This window comes from Cydia pomonella, chromosome 22 (assembly GCF_033807575.1).
Source record: "Cydia pomonella isolate Wapato2018A chromosome 22, ilCydPomo1, whole genome shotgun sequence".
Classification (NCBI taxonomy): Eukaryota; Metazoa; Arthropoda; class Insecta; order Lepidoptera; family Tortricidae; genus Cydia; species Cydia pomonella.
The window spans coordinates 12,578,649-12,606,568 of NC_084724.1; the positions used below are offsets into that span (position 1 = coordinate 12,578,649).

Consider the following 27,920-nt stretch of genomic DNA (forward strand, 5'->3'; position numbering starts at 1 on the left):
AAGTTATGAACCTTCCAGATTAAATTAATTAACTTAGATTCTGATACGATTGTGTGATCTGGTTAAATATCAAATATTTTTATTCTTTCTTTCTTTCTACAGATTTTTAGGGTTCCGTAGCCAAATGGCAAAAAACGGAACCCTTATAGATTCGTCATGTCCGTCTGTCTGTCCGATTCTGTCACAGCCACTTTTTTCCGAAACTATAAAAGCTATACTGTTCAAACTTGGTAAGTAGATGTATCCTATGAACCGCATTATGATGTTTACACAAAAATAGAAAAAAAAACAATAAATTTTGGGGGTTCCCCATACTTAGAACTGAAACTCAAAAAATCTTTTTTCATCAAACCCATACGTGTGGGGTATCTATGGATAGGTCTTCAAAAATGATATTGAGGTTTCTAATATCATTTTTTTCTAAACTGAATAGTTTGCGCGAGAGACACTTCCAAAGTGGTAAAAAGTGTGTCCCCCCCCCCCCCGTAACTTCTAAAATAACAGAATGAAAAATCTAAAAAAAATATATGATATACATTGCCATGCAAACTTCCACCGAAAATTGGTTCGAACGAGATCTAGTAAGTAGTTTTTTTTTAATACGTCATAAAAATTAAAAAAAAAATTTTTTTTCATCAAACCCATACGTGTGGGGTATCTAGGGATAGGTCTTCAAAAATGATATTTAGGTTTCTAATATAATTTTTTTCTAAACTGAATAGTTTCCGCGAGAGACACTTCCAAAGTGAAAAAATGTGTGTCCCCCCCCCCCGTAACTTCTAAAATAACAGAATGAAAAATCTAAAAAAAATATATCATATACATTACCATGCAAACTTCCACCGAAAATTGGTTTGAACGAGATCTAGTAAGTAGTTTTTTTAATAAGTCATAAAATAAAAAATATTTTTTTTTTTCATCAAACCCATACGTGTGGGGATAGATACCTCATAGGTCTTCAAAAATGATATTGAGGTTTCAAATATCATTTTTTTCTAAACTGAATAGTTTGCGCGAGAGACACTTCCAAAGTGGTAAAATGTGTGTCCTAAGTGGTAAAATGTTGAACGAGATCTAGTAAGTAGATTTTTTTAATACGTCATAAATGGTACGGAACCCTTCATGCGCGAGTCCGACTCGCACTTGGCCGCTTTTTATTCTTTAGTGTGTAGTTTTATTCTTTAGTATTTTTATTCTGTAGTCTCTAACCTAACCTAATGTGTCATTATTAAATTACTATTTTTGTTTTATGTGTAAACTGTAAATATTTTCCAAATTTGTGCATATTTTGTATAAATCTAGTGTAATGATTATTATATAGCTGTATTATTTTCGACAATGTATGTTTAACTAATAAATGAATATGAAATAAATCAAAATTTTTGAAATCTGGCAACAGGTACTTCTTCTTCCTCGCGTTGTCCCGGCATTTTGCCATGGCTCATGGGAGCCTGGGGTCCTGACAATCCCAAGATTTGGCGTAGGCACTAGTTTTTACATGAGATTAATTATTGAAGTACGTAGAGTCTGTGCGAAAAGAGAAGAGTCGTGGAATGTAAGGGAACCCATACATTTACGACTCTTCTCTTTCCGCACATACTCTACCCATTTAATTTTAGAACCCGACAAAGAATATCAACACCCACTAGCCGCAACTAACGGACTGGCATACCAAGGCGGCTGTTTTGCCATTAAAACACTAATTGCGATTACTTTAACACCTAGATACAGTTCATTACATATAAGTATCGCTGACAATTAGTACTGGTACAATCATCAGAATAAATTGCTGAACAGGAGAGGTGTTCAAAAACATCAGAGCACACCTTTGTTGTTATGAATGAATGAATGAATTAAAATCTTTATTTCTTTTTTTTAAAGTATATTTTAAAAGTTAACACTACACTTGAAACTCTAGGTCTATGGGGTCCCAGCGCGTACAAGTTTTTTTGAGAAATCGCGAATCGTCTGGTGGCCGAAGAGCTGGCGGCTTCCTCGCACAACATATCAGTATTGCGATACAACGAGAAAATGCCACTAGCATCCTTGGCACAATGCCTTAAGGCCCATTTTAGATATAAGCTAGTTATAGTAATCCTCTGTATATATCCATTATGTATATTGTTATTGTTACAATTACGAGTAACACTACAAATCACATTATGGTGGCGATGCATTACGCAACCCCGCAGTGACAGGGAGCCAGCCGCGGAACCGTCGAAACTTGACACCCTTCGACCAAAATTCCTGCTTGTTGAAGTATGCATAAGTAAGGCAACGAATGGAATGCGCTCCCGCCCTCTGTATTCCCTGATAAATATGACCTCGGTCTCTTTAAAGCAAGAGTGAATAGGCTACTACTGAATCGGTGAGCTCCATCTTAGGCCCTGTCTTCACTTTCCATCAGGTGTGACTAGAGCCAATCGCCGATCAGTTTATAATAAAAAAAAAAAAAAAAAAAAAGGCATTAGGATAACTTCGCAAGCGGAGTAATTTTGAAAATGGCAATTGCTCGGCTCATATCTATAAATCCATGCAAAAGATGCAATTCATATATTTTAACAAACACTTATGCTACTGCAGTACTTATTGTTGCTACAGTATCCCGCTTTCAAAGCCGTGTCATCGACGATGACGCGCTGATTTATCAAATCTAATCTTTACTAACATGACAATACGAGTTAAGGCACACGTCATCCTGAATGATACGACCTTTATCCCAATACACAATACACCTTACAGATTATTCTGATCACCTCATAGGCTTAGCTACTTCTGCTTGTGAACATATCTTTTGACCCTAATACTTACATTGAAAGCTTTAAGCCGCTCCGGGTCATGGTGCTGCGGATCGACGCGGTCGTCGCTGTCGTCGTCGGACGCACCGGCGTCGTCGTCGTCCTTCGTGCGGTCCGACGACGAGGTCTCGTCGTGTGTGGACGCGGGTTCCACCGGCGTCGCTGAACCGACATGGATGGGACTCTGAAACGGTAGATATCTGATGGTTTATGTGGCTTTGGTCAGAGTTGTTTAATAAAATAAAATAATAATAATTTAGCCTATTATACGTCCAAAGTGCAAGAAGGCTTGGGCTATAAATATCTTTGAATTTCTTCGTGGATATATACAGATTTTTTTGCGATGTTTCCCTTCTCCAAAAAGCTAGTGGTAAACATCAAATGATATTTCGTACATAACTATAGATGTGGAAAAATCTTAACACTTCTCGACTTCCATATTATATTTTAATTCTCCTTGCCTTGATTTATTTCCTCTATGTATATTGAGATATTTTTTACCCAGTGAATTTTCATGTATATGCTACGAAGACCATATCATAAAGAAGCAACGTTCAACCGGTATTCAATAATAATGAAACCTAACTATAACATTTATATAAGTATGAAACGCTGCTCAACCTTAAAACTCACCGAATGGCCAGTGGCCAGGGGTGTGGGCGGCTTGGGCGGCTTGCTGCCGAGGCCCAGCGCGCTATGGTACGAGGCCCACAGGTCGGCCATGCTGTCGGCCCCGCTCTCGGTGATGTCGCCGTTGCGGCCTGCAAGCATTGACATGAAAGGTAAGTTCATGAACAAATTAAACGTTTGAATGCTTTGGATATATCAACTACTGTTTTAAACCAACTGAAGGTACTACAGTTGGTTTAAAACAGTAGTTTTAAACCAACTGTAGTACCTTCACCGTGTGTTTTACGCGCACGCGCTCTTATTGGCACCAATGTCACCACGAGAGAGATGCATTGGAAGTTAGTTTAGGCAGCCGCTAGCCAATATGTCAGTGTAGAACTCGTGGTAAGGATACAGGAAGCAGTCTATTTGGATCAAAGACTTTTTAGTATGTTACTTTCTTGGACGTCATGAAATAAACGGTCCTTAAAGCCTTTCGCATGTAAAAACCTTAAAATCGGAAGTAAACGTAAAATCGTTAACTTTTGTAATGTACACAGAAAACACCGGTTTTCCCCAACATGTGTTTCACTTTAGGGTCAAACCATTGAGCCAATTTTGATGAGACACGTAGCAGTTTATACGTTTTTATAGCTCGGTAAATAGAAGCAACATTTTTAACCAACTTCCATAAAATGGGCTATACGAAACGGTAAGACGTATGAAAAGCTATCACCAGGTTTATTTAACTACGAATCTTATTCGTATGGAATCTTCTTTATTTCGGAAGTGGTTTAAATTGTAGTGTATATCATCAGAGCCATAAAAACATCGATCAATCCCTAATTTATAAAAATCTGCGCAGTAGTTTCCACACTCACCTATTCACATACATTCTTTGACTGCTAACCCTTACTCAAGCCTTTTATGCGTATTCGAGTAAAAAAAAACATAATAATTCAACAATTAAGATTGAAGATATACGTTAAAACCCATCATGCCGGTATAGGCTGTCCAAAGTAATAAATATAGTCACACAAAAATACAACACACACTTGAAAAACAAATTCCTTGGTCGATTAACAAAATTAACAGATCGGCAACGCGTATGTATCTATATTCAAGAATTAGTATTCAATGACGTTCATTAATTAACAAACGGCAGTATGCTTGTTTACCACCAGCGTAATATAAAATACAACTCAAAGTTAATGCTCAATAACCGCATCGTGACAGGTGCCAAACGAACTAACGTTTTTCTTCCTTTATAGGACGAAAAATGAAAAATCTTGAAGACAATGGACTCTTAAAATGAGCTCACAATTAAGATAAAATATTTAAAAAAGTGATTACCTCACAATATACTATGATTGAAAAGTTAAGTCGATCACATAGGGGAGAAGATTCATAAAATTCCAAAAGAGTTCAAATAATATTAAGCAATATTATATTTATAGTATGTACATGTATGTATATGTATGTATGTGTGTCTTACATTTATAGTTTGTATTTATGTGATATATATGTAGTTTATAAGTATATTAGTTTGCTTTTCTTTTTAATTCATTTACTTTTTTTTCTCTCTCTGCACCAATTGTAAGTGTCTCTGGTAGAGAATGCCTTTGGCATTAAGTCTGCCATTTGTACATATTTATATATTTTGTACATATTTATATTTGTATATATTTTGTACACTAAAGTTTAAATACATAAATAAAATTTCGGGGTGTTTTATGAAAGACATATGGCATATGTACATACATACATACATACATACACACACACACACACAAACACACACACAGAGAGAGAGAGAGAGAGAGAGAGAGAAGTCCATAGGCTACGGCGACTGCTTACCATTAGGCGGGCCGTATGCTTGTTTGCCACCGACGTGGTATATATATATATATATATATATAAAAAAGGAGTTGTGAGTTATTTAGACCTCCTCAAAGATTTCTATAATGGTAATTTTGTTTTGATTGAACCATGTTGCAAAGAAATAAACACTCACTATTTATATATTAACATTTTGTAAAAAATACCCCTTTTTATGGTATATATTTGTCACTCGAATATATGCTTTATGAGATACTGTTTAAAATTGATTTAAAAGAGACTCGAGATAAAACAAATGTAAGAACGTATAAGTAATAAAGTTACCAATTTAATTATTTTATTTCTGTTTAATTTCAACGGAGCGTGAGAGCTCCTATTTCATACTGATTGCTTCAAACATCTTAAAAATTATCTGTTGGCTCTAATAATTCAAACTTTACGTACGCCGATTTTTTAGACAACATTTGTCAAATAAGTGAAATAGTTTTTTTTTTTAATTTGCATGCCATTACATAGTAAATATTTGTGTATATATGTGTGTTTACTTTAAAAAATATCTGTATCTATTTTTTTGCAATTGGACAAACTTTGTGCTCAATGGAATGTACCATTTTACTTCAATATATATTTTTTATACTACGTCAGTGGCAAACAAGCATACGGCCCGCCTGATGGTAAGCAGTAACCGTAGCCTATGTACGCCTGCAACTCCAGAGGAGTTACATGCGCGTTGCCGAACCTAACCCCCTCCCACCCCTCGTTGAGCTAAAAAATAAAAAATGCTATGTTCTCAAAAAGGTGATAAAGGTGACTAATCCAAGAGATACATAAATTCTGATATCAGATCACTAGACAAAGCGTGGAGAATTAATTCCAGATCCAGGTTTCCAACATTTCACCCACGCGGGGCACAGTAAGCCGAGCATAGGTCGCCGGGTGTAGCATCGCTTCATAAATAAATATCAACCTTATTTACACTGGAGAATGAATCGAGAAATTTATGTACAGTCTAAATCGTCAGACGGCAAAAAGGTTAGCCGCAAACGGCATTTCGATCCACTCCTCCAGCTGATAGACTTCGCACGAACATAAATATTTATAAGCCCCTCAGGTCTTAGTTATTTGAGTAAGCAACCCTTGGAACAGACCATAATTTTACCATGAACAATATTCAGTATGCACGGCCAGTTACCAAGACGGTAGAAATTAATGAGGGTGTACAGAACGCACTCGCCAGGGACCGGTGCATCCGACTTAAATGTCAACCCGAACGGGCCTCGTGCCTATAAATAATTTGAGAAGGTGCTTGCGCCGCCTGCGCCCCTACACCCTCGGACACTCTCAATATGGCTTCGGCAATAAAAATAGCTAACGGGCGTTCCGTGGCTCGCATTTTGTCGTGGAAATTATGCAAGTAGCCGGCTAATACTCCGATGGTATGACAAATAAAAGTGCTCGTTAGATCGAGATCGGTTTTCAGGGTTCTGTGCGTTAAAAGGAAAGAACGGAAACCGTATAGGACCTTTATTGTCTGTCCGTTCGTCCATCTTTCTGTCAAGACCCTTTATCTCAACACCAGTAAGCATCGAGTTGAAGATAAAAACATACTCAGCTCTTCAGTGTCTTGAAGCTGAGATAAAATTAATCTTCTAAGTTAACGTAAAACAAGATACGGTCGCTTTTTATGCTGCAAAAAATATATATTTTAACACTCTCAAGGGCATCAAAATGTATAGGGTAGTTACTTTCCATTGAACTTATTTGGCTTAGGAAAAATTACAAAAACTATATACGTTTGTAATTATAATTGTGACTAAATCTTTTTGTAGGTTTTTCAAAGCTTTTTATAATATGTACAAATTTGTAAGGAACCCTCGGTGGGCGAGGTAAACTCGCACTTGTCCGATTTTTTACGCCGACTTCGGTAACGAAAAACAATGTTCGCAGTTAACGAGAAAAGCATAATTATCTGCGCATTACACTGATGACCCCGATAAAGATTAAAATAACGAAGCAGTTTTTAAGCTCACACGAATAGTGAAATAGCTTTACCTTGTGTCTGGCTGTGGTAATTCCATGCTAGCAACATCATTTTCAACTTCTCTGCGTCTTTCGCGAAGGCCTGACCTGCACCAGATCACATATGCCAATCAATTTCAATGTCCAAATTTGGAAATTTCGAGTAACATTTCAAATTCAAGTTAAAGCCAATTGTTTTTGGCTGGTATATTAGCGCATTTTAAATTGTTATTTAATTTATAATTTCTTTTTATTTAATGCGTAAAATACCACCATTAAGTTGATTTGATGCAAGTGGCTGAAAAGTGTGTATGTAAGTATAGGCAAGTAGGACATCGCAAATTAAGATAATACTTACTTGAGAAGTTATCATCATCGTTCATGTCTGCAGGCTCCGGTGTTAAATTATCCTGAAACAACCAAAAATATCCGAATTAATATTTTATATTTAATATAGTATGTATGTATGTATGTATATACTTTATTGTACATAGAAATAAAAACACGAAAAACACAGTTACAGAGTAAATTAAATACAACAAATGCATATATAGTCATAGCTTTTTATTTTTTTATTTGTAGTAATAAATTAAAAACTAATGAGCCGTAGTCCTCGAGTTGAGCTTAGAAAATGTAAAAGTGAAAAATACTTCGTTCGTAGAGTCGTTATCACAGTGAACTCATAATGGTCTAAGGCGCCATTAAATCATTTATGCCAATGTACTAATTTTGAAAAAATTCCAAAAACTGGTTCGACAAAAAAAAACTACTTAATCATACAATCTGGTCACAAAATTTCACGAGAATCGGTTAAGAATTGCGAGCTGTAGAGAACATCCGGACATACGAAAGCAAAATGCTCCATACAAAACGGAGTCAATTTATCAAAACCCTTCGCACAAAACTGCTTTCCATAATTTTGGATAAAAGCTTACTCTTACTCTTCAATTAATCAAACTTAGCTAAGAACCACCCCAACGAAACTCGCTTTCACGTTAAAAAAAACGCGTCGAAATCAGTCCATCCGTTTGAGAGCTTCGATGCAACATACAGCCACACAGAAATTTGCGTGACAACTTTACACCCGTCTTTTTCAATTCAATACTATATTGCAGATAATAAAGGATTTAAATTACAGACATGAAATATTGTATTAAAAATATTTTATGTCGTGAAAGGATATTACATTTATTAGTACAATAATATAACCTTATAAACAATTAATAATGTAAACTAAAACTAAAATATGACTAAATTATTAAAGGATCAATATTACAATAATTTTTTTTAAATTAGATTGAAATAACGTACACAGTTAAAATATCAATAAATAGGGACACTTAAAAATGATTAAAGTATTAAAATTTTAATTTAAATCTTATACTAATAAAACACATACATTACATTTTAAAATTACAAATAATCACAAAATGAATATTAGTAATAGTTAAAATTCCATAAATTAATTACATGCAGACTATTCCAGTGTCTCAGTTCCAGTTTCATTTGCGTCGGGGGTTAAAAATCATGAGAAATACTTTCAAATTATCCCCTGGCAGTTCAAACTACATATCGTAAAGGCCTCAAGTAATAAATGGCGTCCGGCGTAATAACAGTAGGCAGGCGATCACCATAGGATCGTAAGGATAAATAATTAATAAATTAGCGAAACGGTCGGAGTGACCAGGGCAGGTCAACGTTCGGGTCCGCGGTCACAAATCGATAGTGCTTCGAATGGACAAGCCACTAAATATAGGTTCGGCATCACGTGTGCTGATCCACTGATACCTGGCGTACTGCAGCTGTCCCGGTGTTTCGGAAAAGTAACGGGAGATCTGTCGTAAATATACTGTTTCTTCCCTGAGAGAGATTAAGAATGGAGGTAAAATTTATGTTTATCACGCGAACTAAACGATCATGGAACTGAGACGGTGTACTGTTTTCGGTATGTTAGTTTATGGACACTAACACTAATTAAATGTATTAACATTTATCTGCAAAGTTCATAAGCCGATTTAATTTTAAAGCGTTTAAAATACTAGAGAAATAGTTCTTAGATAGGTTTAACTTTCCCCATAGAAACGTTATTTTTTCAAAATTTTAAATGTTGAGTTGGATCAAGGGCTCAATTTTAAACCAGACTCATTGTAAACTTATAATTTTTAGTAACCCCAATGTTTCAAACACATTTATCAAATTACATTTACCTAAATCATATTTTAATTAAAGCACATCGAAGTGTTTTAGGTAATTGTAAAGGGCGTCCAGATTGACCGAGTGACATTGTGGGAATGGGTGAGCGAAATCCCTCTAGAAGTACGAAACACACACACTTGCAATATCGGTTTTGTGTGCGGGGGCGCTAAAATGTTACTTAGCTTAATATGTTTACTACTAAACTAATATTATGTAGGGTTTTTTGTTGTAAATTCTTAGAGGTTCAAGCCTTAAAGAATGCAGGCTTTTGTGTAGATAGTATACTAAGATAGTTATGTGTAGTAAGCTTATTTAACATCACGTAGAATTTTAGTAGGTAGTCCATCAATTTTGTACGTTTTAAAATGTCATGATTAAGTAGGTTTCACTTCTTATTGGTATTTTCATAGCGCCATTCAAGGAATCGTTTTTATTCAAGGAGAGATAGAATAGGTTAGTGACTTAAATAACTCACATTCTGCAAAAATCTCAACAAAAACAAGTTTGCAAGTGTTTTTAGCACATTTAAGTGCCACTTGCACTGTCCCCAGTTGTAACCAGTTAAAACGTTAACCTAGTGTCAAATTGTACTGATAACCATGGTAACTCTAGATTTAACTGATTAACCTCGGGATAGTTAATACACTTGCGAATGCAGACGTACGAGGAACCAATTCATTTCCATTTTAATTTGGTTAAATGGTTTCTACTATTAGAACAGTATGACTAACCAAAATGAACAAGAACAGCTTTAAATTAATAAGATTGTAAAAACAAGCCATTGTTACTGAAAGCGGCGCCACCTTAGTGGCAGCCATTTCAGAACGCTAACTTACGAAAACGTACAAGATTTTCATTCAACAAGTGGTACCAATGCAGGGCACATATGGACCGAGGCACAACCAACAGCCAAGGAGTGTTAACTCGATTAACGATTGTTATTTAAAATTTAAATGTTTATTTTAAATCTCCTTTCTTTTGTTTCTATATTTGTCGGGTGGTTTTAATAACAATTAACAAGGTTCCTTGTGATTATTACAGATTGATTGTGATTTTAGAAGTGAATACTTCTTTAGCGGCGCTGTTCACTTTTTGTGATAGGGTAAAAATGTTAAACTCGCGTCAGGGGTCATGTAACCGTCAGACTGAAAATTCAAACGACGGATACGTGACATCATGGTGTGCAAATGACGTGGAAGCTAGGTTACTTTTGAAAAATAGTATCTCATTCAAGTGTGACATTTCATTTGTAGCTGTAGTCCTGCTCACGTCTCATGAATTACTCTGTATATGTTATATTTATATATAAACACTAAAATGCGCATTTCAAAATATCTTCCACATTCAAATTTATTTACGTAGGTATAATAGAGAATTATGTATTTTTATAAAACTGCTACTCAATTCTCCAAAATATCAAAAATGCACAACGTTAATATTCAAGTTTTTACTTCTGCCGGCACTCCCGGAGTGCAACCCGATTTTTTTATTCGTGTCAATTAATTACCTTTTCTTAACATTGTAAGGTAAGCTGTGCCAGACTCTTGCGAGTTATTGATAAACCCCTTAAAGTATACCTAACCTAATTACCTAGATGTTTAAAACCTGTAAGCATGACTAGTCAAAATCAATTAGCCAATGCATGTGTTGGCAGGGCGTACTTACTTAAAGTACCAGGTGTACATAGATAGTTAGGTGGGGTGACGAGCGCTATCGACCGTCTTGAGGGCGGTGGCCAAGGACCGCATCTGCTATGCGGACACTAAATATCCGTTGACCCTTCCCGCCTATATGCTCCTAGTACTTATATGTTAGATGTGTTGAGAACATTGCAATTTACTCTGTAATTAATTACACCTCAATGACAGATAAGATGCAGTGGTGCGTGCGTTACATATACGCATACCATTATGTATACGTCGTCATGGTATGCGTTTGAAAGGTCAGCATAACTATTACGGAGTAAGACTTGTCAAGGATGGACGGACGGTTTATTGATGGCTTCTTTATAATACCGCCGTCGTAACCCTTCCCTCTCGTTGTTCTACACTATGTTGTGCGTAAACATTCTTGATGGTGAATGATATTTAAGTGTCTAATTAAGTCTCAATTTCGCTCACATCTTCTCACTTTGTACTGTAGATTATTTACATGAAGGTACTGAGTAACATAACAACATAATTTGAGAATATGCGGACTAAGTAAAATGATGGCAAAATAATTACGAATTAGCATAGTCTTAGATTATAGGTATGAATGTCGACGTGATTGCGAAAATTAAAATTATTGTAACGAGTGACGGCATTTGCGTTCATGCGAATCAAAGTTAAAATTAACAATTAATAGAAAAAAAGTAAAGCTAGGTGTATTATTTCCAGGCCGCGCGTTCGGCGAATAAATCGTGGAATAACCTAGTTTTCGATACAAAATAACTGCAAAATTTCGGGAATCCGCCGGCTATGTGCTTCGGCCCTGGTATGTGCTGATACATGGCCTGGCTATGTACTGCGGTGCCACCCCCTCCCGCCGCGCCCCCGTGTAGTGCCCCCCGCGAGCCACGCGACACTAGCGATCGCTAGAGTATCGACACTCGATATAGTTGCGAAGTTTCGACAAAGAATTAACTGAATTTGAAGATTTGTTCAATGCAACGGATCGCTTCTTTATTCTTCGTAGTTTCAATACTAACCATATAGGATCAAATACGATATAAAAATCGGCCAAGAGCATGTCAGGCCATGCTCAGTGTAGGGTTCCGTAGTTACCATTCTTTCAGAATACGCTAAACGGGGGCTATTAGTTACTATATTATACGTATAAGGGAGTATCTTCGCAGCGCGTACAAACTGGCCAAAGCTTTTTACTAAGAAGATAAGACTTTTCGCAATAATTCAAAAAAATTGGGCAAGAATATGTCAGGCCATGCTCAGTGTAGGGTTCCGTAATATATGTCAGAATAAGCCAAACGGAGGTTATTAGTGAGTATCATGTACATTACAAGCATAAGGGAGTACCTTCGCAGCGCTTTGTACGTCTTTTTACTAAGAAGATAAGACTTTTTGCAGTAATTCAAAAACAGCTGGACCGATCATGTTTGCTATAGTTTTCATTGAACCACAATACCACAATAATTTATAATTAATACTATTATACAGCTACAATTTATAATTATTTCGCATTTGTGGATCAGTAACACAAAACATGGAGGGTATGTCAAGATAGCTTACATAATTATATGTAACTAGAATTGTACCTATTTATTACAATAAGTTTGAATCCTGGGATTTACAAATGAGTCCCGGAACTGAAACCTGTTCGGAGTATAAATTGAGCCTTAATTTTAAGTAAAAGAACCCGAGTTCGGATACCAAACTAATCCCAACTAAAACTGTCTCCTGTGTGTTGTAAACTTGCTTACATAGCCTACGAGTTTCGGTAGTTTTTTAGGGTTCCGTAGCCAAATGGCAAAAAACGGAACCCATAGATTCGTCATGTCCGATTATTTTAGGTAACTACTCAATAATTTTCACTTGATTCACGAGTTTTACGACACAGACATCTAACATTCAATAAACACAATTAAGAAAGTAAAGCAAAGGTAAACACAGCGTCAATCTACTCTAACTAATGACAATTTATCTTCTAGACAGTTACTCGTCCCATCTATCGTAATGAAAGCCGTTTAATATCAATTAGGTGCAAATCTTTTATCTCTGACAAGCGCAAAGTCGATGTTCCATGTCAATCAGGTTTTATCGATACGCGCAATCATCGACAGCACGCTAGAGCACCAGCAATCAGGTGGCAGTCAGCGTATAATCATTAAATACCCACGCGGAGGGGCGCGATGACGCCCGCGGCGCCACCCCGCCCCGCCACCCTCGCCCAATTATGAAAACACGGACAAAATACATTTAAATTTGGAATGATTTTCGAACACTGAATAACGTTAATAGCATGGATGCAACGAATCGATCATCGATAATGAGCTGCGCTGCAGCGCCGCACCCCTAACACTTTCTTATACGTAGGTAGCTACGCGAAGATGATGTGTATCGATTGTTATGCGTATTATTGACTGGTTCGGAATCAGCTAAGCATTTAATTAACCGATTATGGTAAGATGCTATGTCAAGATCACTTTGAGAAAACTTTGTTGAACTATACACACCACTAGTTCATCTGTAAGCCAATGAATTCAGCCAATTACGTGACCTACTAATAACGAATTAAGGCTCAAATACAAAAGCTGGAATGGCAGGAGTTTTCGAAGCAAGCATATTTTCGCAAGCGGAGCACTAATATGCTGCATGTTTTTTATTCGCCGTTTTAGAACGTTTTCCCGTCTCGAGCAGGCGCGCAGAGGAGAGTGGAAAGTCTTCGCGGTCTTTCAAAATAAACGGCTTCCTTTAGCATTCTGCTGGCTCGGTAGTTCCACTCGCGCCCCAGTATTTTTAAAGCGGACAGTGCCCCCCCGTGGCACTCGCGGGGTTCTCCCCCCACACCCACGCCAACACAGTAATACCATAACGGGTGCGAGCTATGACGAGATTATCTACGTACACGCGTACTATTACCCATACAACAGTCGCTTATATACCGGGAGTACATGGGCACATAAGCGATGACTTGTGTACATAGCGACATCGACGTGTCTGCCCGGGCCGTCCGGCGTCGACGTGATGACGGTTACGTTAAATAAACTCGGGCAAATTATTTTTTTGTTGGCAAGTCTTATAACTGAGACGGGCTAAGAATCAACCAACGAGAATGTATCTATATTTTCCAGACAATATTAAAAAAACGGGTTGCACTCCGGGAGTGCGGGCAGAAGTGAAAACTTGAATATTAACGTTGTGCATTTTTGATATTTTGAAATGGGTAGGGAATAATTTTGCACAAATTGCTTTAATTTTCAGTATAAAAGTACTATCATTTATGTGGTAAAATCTTCAATGACATTCTTACAGTTTTTCCCTCAGGTCACGTCTTATGAATTTTCAATCTGACGAATCTGCCGGTCACGTGACCTGTCGCGAGTTTAAAAGTTTTTCCCCATCACAAAAAGTGCACAGCGCCGCTAAAGAAGTTTTCACTTCAAAAACTTGCCTTTCAGTCTCATGCAACAATCACTACAATACTAAATTATAATAGACCTCGCGAGCATAACTTAAAGCTGATTAAATGTATGTGTCAGCCATTTTGAAAACATCCAAAATCTGAATCGGAAAAAAAAATTAATCATCCAACCTGTTCACAAAATTTCACTAGAATCGGTTGAGAATTTTGACCTGTAGGGGAGTAGAATCAGGGCTTACGAAAGCATATTTATGCCCAAATTGAAAAGGAGACCTTTGCTAACGTTTGGTTTAAACTGCTGCCAACACCAACTGCCACGTTTAAAGTTCATCGGAATATGAAGTAGTTAGAAAACAAGAAGCAGACCTTGACCGTGACAAACTTTCCTCGTCAAAACAACGATAAAATACTGACACAACTTTTTGCAAGTAGGTCGGGTCACTATATAGGAAAAGATTAAGATGCTTAAATTGAAAAGGAAACCTGTTTACCAATGTTAAGTTTGGATTTAAGATAAAGTTATAATTTTAATAGAAATCAATTAGCATTATTTAAGCTCGATCTATTCGGTTAATCAGTTATAAAATAAAAGTAAAATCATTAACGATGAGTTTGATAAACAGCTCATACAAAAGCTATGATATTTTTTGCAAATAAAGAATTACCACAAAGATGGCCCGATTCGAAGAATGAGATACGATAAGTTCTCATTTAGATATCGTTTGTATGTCGTGTAATTGACAGAAGCAGCTCGATTCGGGCAAGCAAAGTCACTTTGACGTTAGAAATATCGTAGATAGATCTTATTGGGATCACAGCGGAATCGAAATAAACGTCACTTTTGACATGTCGTTTAGTTATCGATCTTTTAAAGATCTTTCCAAGATCTTAATTATTCTTCGAATCGGGCCGAGATAAAGATTCGCTCTTGCTGTCGCCGTGGATAAGAATAACTTCTAAATCATTATTTATTAAAGTCATCCTGCTATAAAAGTACCGAAGCATCTGTTGTATGAGGCATGAGGCTAACCTAACAATTTTCCATGGTTCAGGTTTTCTATCTCTATAAAACATGTTTATACAAATGTTCGTTGGGAAACACTAAACTTGGAGAATCGTAGAAGGGTTTCAGCGAAATGAAACAAATGAAACACTTTGTAAGTAGAGTCAGCAACAGACGAAGAGCTCAATAAAACCTACAAAAACTCTTGTTCTCTGAGCTACGGAGTTGGATGTAGGTACTTAAAGTTAGTCTATCTGGTTGCTTAGCCAACGTGCCAATTGTTAACGCTACGTAGCGTAGCGTAGTTATCTTTCTCTAGCACTCTTCCATATTCAAGCATATCATCGCAAGCGCGGACTTCTGGCCGAAGAGTGTGATGTTTCGGCGGTTCCGAGGCAACCTGCCGAATCCTACACCGAGTCAGAGCTACGAGCTACGGAGCCACACTGTTACGTCGTCGTCCTAGATGTAGTGCAGGGACGCCCGGCCGGAAGCAGGCGGGCTGTCGGACGCTTGTTGCGTTCACTCAGCCCTAAATCCAATGTTTAATGTTTTTTTCTATTTGTTTGTATTTTTATAAATGTTTTGTAGTTTACAGTGCCTTGGTAGTATGATATGTAACTAATTCGAATAATAAAATAAAAATAAAATAAAATATTTGTGCGACAGTGACAGTTGCATTTCGTTCGCTACGGAGCGTTAACGATTGCCACGTTGGCTACGCGCCCTCTGCTGCTAACATTGCTAGTAAATAATGAAACTTCACACTAGCATGGCAATATCTGTGATTTACCAAATAGATTTGCGTTTAGAAATTAATTATTATCATGTTAGACAAATTATAAAGCGACTAATATGTTTAAGTTGAAGCGGTGGTGGCTGAGTGGATTTAGCGTTTGACTTTCAATCCGGACGTCACGGGTTCAAAGTCTTTAAAATTTTGGCTTAAATTTTTCGTCGCAAAAAAAACAGCAAAAGATAAATAAAGCACAATAATGTTTATGTACAATAGGGTTGCTGAGTGTACCTATTAAAAAAAATAGACATCACGCATCAATGGCACTAAAAGTTATCGGGGGGAAAACAAACGTAAATTGTAGCTCTAGATGATATGTATGAAATATAATTTGATGTTTACCGTGAAAGAAAACATTGAGAGAAAACCTACATACATCTGCGAAGAAATTCACAAATGCATGTGAAGTTTCCAACCCGAAATGGGCCAACGTGGGGACTATAGCCCCAGCCCTCTCACGCATGAGAGGAAACCTGTGCCCAGCAGTGGGACGTATAACAGCTGAATTATTAATGTTTAGCGGCCACAACGCATATGTTATGGTCAAAATTGTAGTCGAGAGTAAAATTAAAAACTGGCATCGAAAAGTAGAGGATTATTATGAGTCGCCTTTACAATTTTCATGTAGCCGATGGTTAGTCAAACAATTTTCATGAAGCTAAAATGAATATTGTTTACAGGAAAGAATATAAATATTGGTCCGTTGTTATTTTTTACATAAGACATGAAAAGCAACGACCCATTAATACAGCCACAATAGAAAGCAGTGTAAAAATATTGCTAACAAATTAAAAGAGCTATTTAACACTGAGGATTGATACTGGCTATAACTCCCAGTACATCTGTTTTGATGACCGGTCTGGCCTAGTGGGTAGTGCACCTGCCTATGAAGCCGATGGTCCTGGGTTCGAATCCCGGTAAGGGCATTTATTTGCGTGATGAGCACAGATATTTGTTCCCGAGTAATTGGAAGTATTTGTATACCATATATATCGTTGTCTGAGTCCCCACAACACAAGCCTTCTTGGCTTACCGTGGGACTTAGTTAATTTGTGTAAAAATTTCCCTGTAATATTTATTTATTTATCTACATCTGTGTAGAATTACACCCTTTAAAGGAAATATGATAAAAATGTATTGTACCCAACTAACCTCAAAGATTGATTATAATTATAACCGGGCTCACGTCGCGGGCTGATCGATCCGCGTCTTGTGAAGGGTGCATCGCCTCATGCCTACGCCTAACTTGAACACCTCAACCTATCTACCTATTGGCTATGTGCAAAGTTGGTGGTGAATACAAGCGACGCTAACGCACGACGTGGTGAAATAATAATTTTTTGTGGGACGATATCCTCATACTTACTATTTGGCAACTGCCAAATGTCAAATAAACATTATATCCCACACACACTAGGGCGGCGCCACAGCCACGCATGAAGCGAATACTATATGTATCTACCTCCGTGTGATTAAGGAACCGTGTTGGGCACGCATAGTTAACTGGTGTTAACTAAAATTTCACTCAAATTGAGAAATAAATGACGATGAAGTGAGAATTAGTTGTATTAAGGGTTCCGTACCAAAAAGTTCACCATCACATGGGCGTAAAGTGAAAAAATGTATTCACTGTTAATTACTTTTCTGTTATACAATAGTTCTTGTAGTAACGAAACGGCCAAGCCACATAATTATTTTAACTAAGGTGTAGTTTATGAGGTTAGGGTTTGTAGAGTTAGAAGCTTGGCTCTACATGAGATCTGATAACTTTTTAACAGTGCGAGCCTTATGGTTTCATCTTGGCAACATTTTATATGAAAATGTTTTTGGTGGGATATTATTGTATAGATGTAACACATACCCATGTTCATATAAATAAATTCATAAGTACCTATTTACATTTGATGTTGGTGGACAACATGTGCACCTGGTTCCAGTAATAATGAAAGGGTATACATAAGATAATTGAAAGTTTGTACGGAACCCTCGGTGCGCGAGTTAAACGGACTCGCACTTGACCGTTTTTTAACCTCCAATGTAATATAATATAACTATAACATGTGTTTCAGTGTCTGGTGTATATGGCTGCCAATATATTATACCTATACAGGACAAAATTATTAAAAAATCTTAGCAATGAATTGTGCTACTTGTGATGATTGTGAATTGTGTTCTTATTTCACTTTGGTTAAATCTCATAATGCCATGCCGCAGGTTGTAAAGTATAAAACAATATCGAGTCAAGCATACCGCCTGGAGAGACCCTGCGTTGCCATGCCGACGGGACGGCCTCACGTGCTGCACTTTCAATATGCTATCATGTTGTAATTTCCACACCCCAAGAGATTTTAACAGATGAGGAAAAGAATTCTAAAAGGTTGAAGTTTATGTAGTCGAGTGGGGGGTTTATTGCTTTATCGGGTTGCTTTACTTTGACTCCCGAATTACCTATTAAAAATAGAATATTGCAGCACGTACAGGCGTCAGCAAGAATCCTTGTGAGTTGTCATATTATTACTATTATGTAGATGGAGCAGAGGGTAACATTATTTTGAAAGATTATTTTGTGAAGCAAATTTAATACATTCCCCTGCTCGCTTCGCGAATACGGGTGCGAAACCGCGGCGTTACCGCATCGCAAAGTACCAGGGCGCGCGAATCGCGGAGGAGGCGAACCGTACTCCTAGATACTCGCATTTATGAAAGGGGAGAAGCGGGCGACCTCGAAAAACCAAACGGGGGTCGTATCTACGTCGAAAAGCATCGCGAATTTCACAAAGCGGCTTCCTATTCCTAGTTACAGGAGTACCGTTGGGGAGACGCGGTTTCGAGGCGCCTACCCGTGCCTGTTCTTTGAAGTGTGATAAACCGTACGTACTAAATATGGATACGTAGGAGTGCGTGCCGCTAGGATCGCTGCTCCCCTGACACTCCAGCCTGCCAAGATTTATAAGCGCGGCTGAAATTCGCAAGCAAACTCGCTACGCCTGACGCGCCGCTGTAACGTAATCGAAGGAATTTTTTGCTTTCACTTGCCTTTCGTTTTAATGATCTTTTTTGACGGCTTTAGAAGCTGCTTTACGTTAAGTTTGTTTTTATGAAAGAATTCTTCGGAAGGTTTCCCGGAGACTTTACTGAGAAATGTTGGAAAAAATCACTTACTGTAGTTGTACAAAAGTATGAAAAAAACTAGCTTCGATTGTCATAACGATAAATCAACCAATTATGAGAATAAATCAACAACAGGCGTTCAATTAAAACTAGACACTTCAGGAGGTGCATCGCTTCGCATTTAAATCGATTGTATTTTATAATTTTAGAACGCAATTACCGTAAAACTACCCCACTATAGTCCAATACTGCAACTATGGTCCACAAGTTCAAAAGGAAATTAAGTATCTATACCAATGTTCCTTTTGGTTTCCTCCTAGTTTTACCTTCCATTTATAAACATACTTTGCCTTAGAACTACAAAAATATAGTAAAATACACACCTGGACGAGAAAAATTGAGTTTATTTGTGGACCATAGTTGGGAGCTTTGGACTATAGTTGGGTGGTTTTACGGTAATCAAATTGATGTTATTTTGCAAGCTGTTTAAGATAATTCAATTATAATTTGCAAGACTATTGTATTTACAATAATAGTTTAGGTATATTCTAACCTAGATTAATGTGCGAACGTAAACACAACGTGATTAAGTGTCAAATTAATAAAATAATTCGCCCGTGTGCCGGCGACGCAAATGAGTTAGGCACATTTGGTAAATTGGGCCAAATTGCCCACTCTGTCCACGCCCGCCGTACCCACTATACTTGTTTACAAATACTTTTAGCTTGAATAATTGGATGATGACCACGTTTTCACGTAAAGTCACTCAATATACATTGTATTATATTTGGTTGTCTATTTGTTTGTTACTTTTTTAATTGAATTGAATTAAACTAAGTAGTAGTCGCCCCGAACAGAGAACTCGCGGTTTGCCAAAAACTATATGTATAAAGCGATTGAATTTGTTGGCCCTACTTAGTTGGCAATGGCTCGAAAACCGAGTGTGATTTATTATAAAGTTTGTGAAGCCTTTGACTGATAGATTTAAGTCACAATAGAGATTAAAATAAACTTGTATCTGTGGTAAGCCGTAATGTTTCTTATCAAATACGTACTTATATTATGTTAATTTTATTTTATTTTTATCTTACTTATTATTTTAAACTGGTAAATTAAAAAACAATAGGTATAACATATAAATGTGTAAGCCGAGCACTTTTATTTGATACGAAACTGGACCATACTTTCTTGCAAACAAGATGACCAGAATAGCAAGACCCCTCACAAATATCTTTTTGGCCTTCTAGGCTCTTGTAGCTCCATGATCCCTTGATCTAGCCTGCTCTTAATTAAATGAATGAAATATATTGCCCCCAACAATACGTTTACCTAATTTTATTTTAATTAGGACAAATTTTCTAAAGTTTTTGCGTAACAAACTATCCTCTAATAGCTCAGTTAAAAATATTGAAATGCCGGGACGTGTCCCTATCCAGCCGCGTGTTCCTAGTTACATGTAAGAAAGAACTTCGCTTCGCTCGCTCGTTTGACAAATATACATACCTACATAGATAGACTGTTACTATTATAGCAATATCAGATCGCATTGTTTTGCTATACAAATAGTAATGAAAAATGGAACATTAAATGTTTTTAGAATACTTTATAATTATTTAATGAAGTTCATTGATGAATGTTGGAAATAAAGCGTGCTTAAATAGAACTCTAGATGTATCGTTATTCAATCAAAAACCTCAGGACGCACATTCTCGTTGCTTACCCAGAATTGTCTCAGGCAGGCAAATCGATATAAATAATATTTGGAAATCCCTAGCAACTAAGCTTGATCGGAGGATACACTAACATACACAGGGACCATAATTTTATATCCGCAACGCAGGCTTCGTCAAGTGAACACAAATTCGTAATCAGCTAGAGGCTTCGTCACAATACAATACAACGGTAAAATTGCAACAAGCTTCGTCAACTTACTCTAGTATACATTAAAAAAACCCTACAAATAAAAAAAAAACTCCCTCTAACTCACTGCATTTCCCCGGTGAATGGCGATGCTAATTCTTTGGGCAAAATACTTACCTATACTGTTTAGCCGGAGACTATGGGTTGGGTATGGAATTACAATCCCGCATACGCCGAGCACAGGCAATTTGACACACTTTGAATATTAATTAGTACATTATAGTGTTGACCAAAAATATTGATCACCTACGTGTTTAACATAGAATTCGATTAGTTATGAAATAGCCCGATTTATCTTAAGTTTTTTTTAGCTAATCTCAAGTTAAATTTACGTTACGCGGCGTTTAGACGCGTTGAATTTTTATTATATATGATTATTATTTATGCAAAAATTTCACCAGGTTTTACTTCGTTTTTGTCTATGAATTACAGTCATGGCTTAGTTATTGGTTTTGCATTGTAGTGTTTTAAAGCAATTAAAGATAGAACTAAAGGCAAAATTGGTTATACACCTACACAAATTTTATAGAAACCTTTTATTCTTAGCGTTGAAAAATCCTTTGATCTTTTCACAGCAAATAAAACTAAATTGGACAAGATACGCATCACGCACACCGCAGGCATAACTAAGTTCCAACAGCCTAGCGCCAAGAATGCATAAGTAACCCAGACTTCGAGTTAACCTCGGCTAACCTACCTACGAACTCTTAGATTAAGAAAAATTCTCGTGTCACCTACAAAAACCTTGGCAGCTAGCGGGCAAGTCTCCGTTAGTAATGCCAGCCCCCTGGGCCGTCTCCGTCTGGCTGCTCCAGTAATTACGCCTCCCCACCCCCTAGCCCCCTACGGGGATAAGTAAAAACAATATTTTTACGCGCACCGACCAGGGCACCAAAAGTGACAGATATAAATTGGGGGTGAGAATGGAATTAGTGTGTGCTTCCTTGGTGTTGGTTCGTTATCAGACACGCGCCCGACTCTCCCATATTATAAGGGTGGGACATATTTTTTACGCGTTGCATTAGATATATTATGTTATATCTGGTTATAGTCTTTACATCTGGGGAATGATAAGCGGCGCTTAAATTATGAGTTGAGACGGTTGATGGCTCTACTTTTTTCCTCGTGTCGGTTTACAGGAAGTTTTAGGGAATACCTAATTATGCAGGCTTATATAAATATTCTCCGAATAGTACCATGTAAGATAGACACGTGCAATAATATTCTAGACAGAAATTCAAAACGAGTGGCGATGTATTCAAACACGACCGAAAGGAGTGTATGAGATCGACACGAGTTGCGAATTACGTATTCGCACATGTATCGTACAACGTTTTACAGTACATATGTCCCTTTAAATGTTCGACACAGTAACGTGATATGCTAATTTTCGCACTAGTGCGGTAAAGTAGCACCATATGTACTGTAAATAAAACTAATATTGTTAATTAACACAGAGATACCGAGCTCTTGCTGGAAGGTGCTTTCATATGATTTGATTGCTTGACAAACATGCCACAGACGACCGAGCATTTGCAAGCTAGTTACACTTGCACCGTGAGTAGTGTATATTAACATTCTATTTAGTTGTACTTTCAACTTGAACAAGCTTCAAGAAACTTGAATTTCAATAGTATAAGATAGCAACTTCTAAATTATTTCTAAATAACAATCGAATTATCAACCGTGCACTTTAATCGACTAAAACTTAAAATTCATGAATGTGCACGTTTAAGTTAGAAACGAGTCTTGCACAGGGTATCAGGTGAACATGTGAACAATGTGGCTACCAGGAATGCAGCCGCGAGAGGCGCGCGTTGAATAATGTACACCGCACAGGCCGTCTCGGCGGACACCGCCGTCATATTGCTGATGCCTCGGTAAGCAAACTTAGAAAAACAAAGTGTAAAATACACATAAATGTAAAGTGACCAGGATTCTCATTGTGGCTATTGTCGGGCTGATTTAAAAAAGCTCTGTGTACACTATTGTGAGGAGTCCTATTCAGTAACCGACCACGCAAAGAATAATACATATTAATATAATAAATGCACTAGTGACTCAGGCTTTCTATTACCTTTTCATGGCTTGCTGTATCATGTCCCTAAGAGCAATAGTTTCTGAATCCCAGGTGAATATTACTGTATATATAAGTAAACAGATAATAAACGTATTTCGTTTTAATTCTTAATCAACCTATTTGTTTTGCTGAAATACAAAACAACTCGATATTTATTACCAAGAATACCCATTCCCATAGGCACTTGACAGCTAGACAGACAAAGGCTTAGTTCTCGTCGTAATCTTGGTCTTGGGTTTTGCCTGTATAGCCTCTAGCGCTACTAAATTCTTGACATTACAAAAGGAACTTACTGCTATGAAGTTTATCAAGCAAACAAATATTGAATGTCATCAACAAATAACTGAATATTAAATTTATTATATTTATAAACTTAAACGATGCGAAGAATGAGATACGATTACGATAAGCTCAGTAGGGCTAAGATGGTCGGCTCTTTATCATTTGTCACAATGCCTATCGCGTTCTAACCAGTATGTAAGTCCGAAAGTGACGGGCATAGTATTTTAAGTGATAAAAATGGAACCATGCTGCCACTGCTGGTTTAGATAAGTTCTCATTTAGATATCGTTTGTATGTCGTATAATTGACAGAAGCAGCTCGATTCGGGCGTCCAATGTCACTTTGACGTTAGAAATATCGTAGATAGATCTTATTGGAATCACAGCGGGATCTAAATAAACGTCTATTTTGACATGTCGTTTAGTTATCGATCTTTTAAAGATCTTTCCAAGATCTTAAACGTGTCTTAATCATTCTTCGAATCGGGCCGATCTTCAGCATAAGCGGCTAACCACTAGACTGCGGGTCACGCAATGCGATATTATATGCAATCTTCATATTAAATTATACATAATTTATTTTCAGGCAGCTAAAGCACATAGATTACATTATTATTATATATTTATTACCCTTCAAAGTCACATATAATATACCAGTACCTGGGCGGACGGGCGGGCGTACAGACGGACAGTGGCCGGCAATACGAAATTAGCGACCATAATCTGCGTCGAAAGAAAAACGCATAAAAACTCGAAAACACGCGTTTTCCCAAACATAAGACTAATCTAGATCGATTGTTTACCCCCAAAAACCCCCATATACCAAATTTCAGCAAAATCGTTAGACCCGTTTCCGAGATCCCGGAAATATATATATATATATATATATATATATATACAAGAATTGCTCGTTTAAATATATACAATAAAAATTTAGTAGCTAAAAAAATTATGTCGGCGACACAGTTTTCTGTTTCGGTGTAGGTTTCGGCAAATTCCCACGGACCCGCCGAAATACAGCACCCTTCCGCCAGAAGTCCGCGCTCGCGATGGTTCCCAGCAGCGGTAGCCGCACGCGCACCACATCTTTCTAAAGGACGAGTAGAACGTAAGCTGCGTAAGCTGAAGACGCCAATTCGATTCCAGTTTCGGCCTCCGGAGGACTTAGTCACGTTTTCTTTAGTACGAAATCTATTTCAGTTTATAATTAATACAGTAATGTGACAACCTACTTAAAATACAAAAATATTTCTGTTCAGATCATCCGAGGCAGAGGCATGCCAGAAACGAGATGGCAAGACGACCTGGACTCATTTTTTGGCGACTGGCGGGAGCAAATACAAAGCCGTGACGAATGGCAGAAGACAGAGGAGGCCTTTGCCCAGCAGTGGGACACAATATAGGCTATAACATTAATTATATTTTAAAATAATTTGATTTGTTCTCTAAAATCATGTTAACCTAAAAAGATGGATACAAACAAAAACAATGTGTCGTCTATTGATATGGGACAAAGCCTGCCAATGCGGGTTGACAGGCAAAGGGTGACGTAACTGCAGAGTATATACTCGCTGGGACATTCTTTTAGCTTTTAGCTATAAGGTGACGTGCGGCAGCTGCATTACTGTTGCCACCACTATATCTGCCAAATTCCTTGATAAAATGAAAGACGCAATGAACGTCATAATCGCATCAGTAATGCGGCGGCGAATGTCACAATTTTTTTTTTATACTACGTCGGTGGCAAACAAGCATATGGCCTGCCTGATGGTAAGCAGTCTCCGTAGCCTATGTACACCTGCAACTCCAGAGGAGTTACATGCGCGTTACATTTCACCAAGGAATTTTTTTTTTGCCAAAAAATATACTTTTCATGCAAGCTTTTATCGCTGACTGTACTTTTCTTTCAACAGGTAACTAATACTCATCGAGACAATTCTAACAAACCCACACTAGTTTTATCACAGAGTTCCTATTGCCACCTCCTGTGTTCATCATCAGATCAGCTCGATGGTACCATAATATTGCATTGTCCCTCGACTTACATATGTATGTGATGTTTCGTCTCAATCGAATAATGGCAAGTGGGTCTAATTCAGCTGACAAAACTTGACCCGAACATACATACATACATAGCAAGTTAAATAATAGTATAACAGGAGCAAAAAATTTAACTATAGGCTGTACTCAAACTGACTAGCATTTGTTCAGCAACTTTTAAAAATAACTTTATTTTTTATTTTTAGAACACTTTAAAGTTTATTCTAAGACGCTTGCCCCCTTATTTATAAACATGTACTAAAGTTACGATGCCGCTAATCATCGTTTGTCCCTTTCCGACGTATTGGTATGATGGAAAGGGACAAACGATGATTAGCGGCATCGTAACTTTAGTACACGTTTATGAATAAGGGGGTTGATGTTTAAAGCGTGACAATCAACGTCAATTACACTGATGACAGCGTACATTGAAGGTAATATTTAATTTGTATGAAAAATAGGAAGTCTAAAAAATTCATAATTTTCATAAATCGCTGAACAAATGTTGGTAAGTGTGAGGAGTACAGCCTACAGTTAAATGTATTGCTCATGTATAGGTACAACTGTGAGACACAAACATATTAAATACATAAATTAAAATGTGTCACTCACGAATTTTTATTCGAAAACAAGTCGAAAAATGTCAAGCCGTCTCTTAAAAATCTTAAAACTGTGACCCGCGTTAATATATTTAACACATTCACCGCTGACCTACGGTCGTAGCCAACAACATGGGTTTCATATGCTTTGTAGAGGCAAAACGACAACGTGTCGTGATTAGCGGTGAATGGGTTCATTCATTCATTTAATCCATTGTTTTATCATGTTCATCAGTACATAAAAACTTAAGAGATATTTTTTTGACTTAGTAGGTACAATATGATACCCTGTTAGGGCATACAATATTAATTAATATGGTAAATCGAATGTTACAAAAAGCCATTACTGTCAGCGTTAATATAATTGGGGAATATTTCCTGTGTTTAATGGTACCCTATCCCCTGTTATCCTACTTGATGTTACTTACTCGTAATCTTATCCCTATTAAAACAATTTTCGATTTCAAATTATCCGAGTTACTGTATGAAATCTGTAAATATCGGTATATGCAATTAAATATGCGCCTGCGTAGCGAGCCCAACAGACCCCGGGATGAGAACTAGAATTTTATTTATAGCCTAGGCCAGATCACAAAATAAAACTTGAATTAAATAGCGGTCCAGGGTTGTATCGCCACAGGCGAAAAAAAAGCAATCTGTAGTTAAAAGCGATATCATATTTAACAACCATCATTGTTTTTAGGGTTCTGTACCAAAAAGATATAAAAGGATCTCTTATGGTGCGACATTATTCATCCGTACGTCTGCCTGTCACATTACCCAATATCTCGAGAAATGGTCAATATAAATAGTTCCTTAAAATAAAATAAAAATTATTTAAATCGGTTCACATAAAAAAATATCACATAAAACCAACAAACACACAGGTCGCGCAAATAAGTTAGCCAATTTACCTATAGATAGCGCTGTTCACAATTGTCCTTAATACTTACGGTCAAAACCTTTCGTGCTTATTTGGTGTTTATTGTTAGATGAGATGATTGAAAGCTTGTACGTAACCCTCGATGCTTGAGTTCGGACTCGCACTTGACCGGTTTTTTTAAAGAAGTTTTTAGAAAGAACAAGAAGAAGAGGCTTAATAATTAGACACACACTTAAACACAATAATTATCACCTGCTCGTTTGTCTGCGCGGAATGATTATGATGAGTTTAAAAACTATTCTATGTCCTTTCTGTCCCGGGCCTCAAATTACGTTTATCCTGCTGAGACCCAGAAGTTATTTTGTTTTTGAATTTGAATCTCTTATTCTTTAAAAGTTCGGAATAGATTACGGAATATGTACAAAAATTTGTACGCAGTCTCAGGAGGAGGTTCAGCGGTTTAAGCCTAATACATGTAAGTAAGGATGCAATGTAAGTAGTTAAATCAAGGCAAAATCCCATCAAGTCCATAAATAATAGTACATTACGATACAAGTGCGAAAAATAGGAAATTCGAATCGAGTGGCGATAAATTAAAACACGACCGAAGGGAGTGTTTTAAATCGACACGAGTTGCGAATTACCTATTCGCACATGTATCATACAA

At 37.2% G+C, this 27,920-nt stretch overlaps 1 protein-coding gene across 4 annotated transcripts in view; it reads right to left on the reverse strand.

Moving 5' to 3' along the window:
• LOC133530240 (nucleolar protein 4) overlaps positions 1 to 27,920 on the reverse strand; it is a 186,941-nt gene that overhangs the window by 16,463 nt on the left and 142,558 nt on the right. For 3 of the 4 annotated variants that reach the window (XM_061868116.1, XM_061868114.1, XM_061868113.1), the window contains 4 exons: positions 7,624 to 7,675; positions 7,299 to 7,373; positions 3,432 to 3,559; positions 2,812 to 2,982 (listed from right to left, as the gene is read on the reverse strand). In XM_061868116.1, coding sequence (XP_061724100.1) covers positions 2,812 to 2,982; positions 3,432 to 3,559; positions 7,299 to 7,373; positions 7,624 to 7,675 — 426 coding nt within the window. The remainder of the gene's footprint in view (positions 1 to 2,811; positions 2,983 to 3,431; positions 3,560 to 7,298; positions 7,374 to 7,623; positions 7,676 to 27,920) is intronic. The other variant, XM_061868115.1, reaches the window with a different exon arrangement.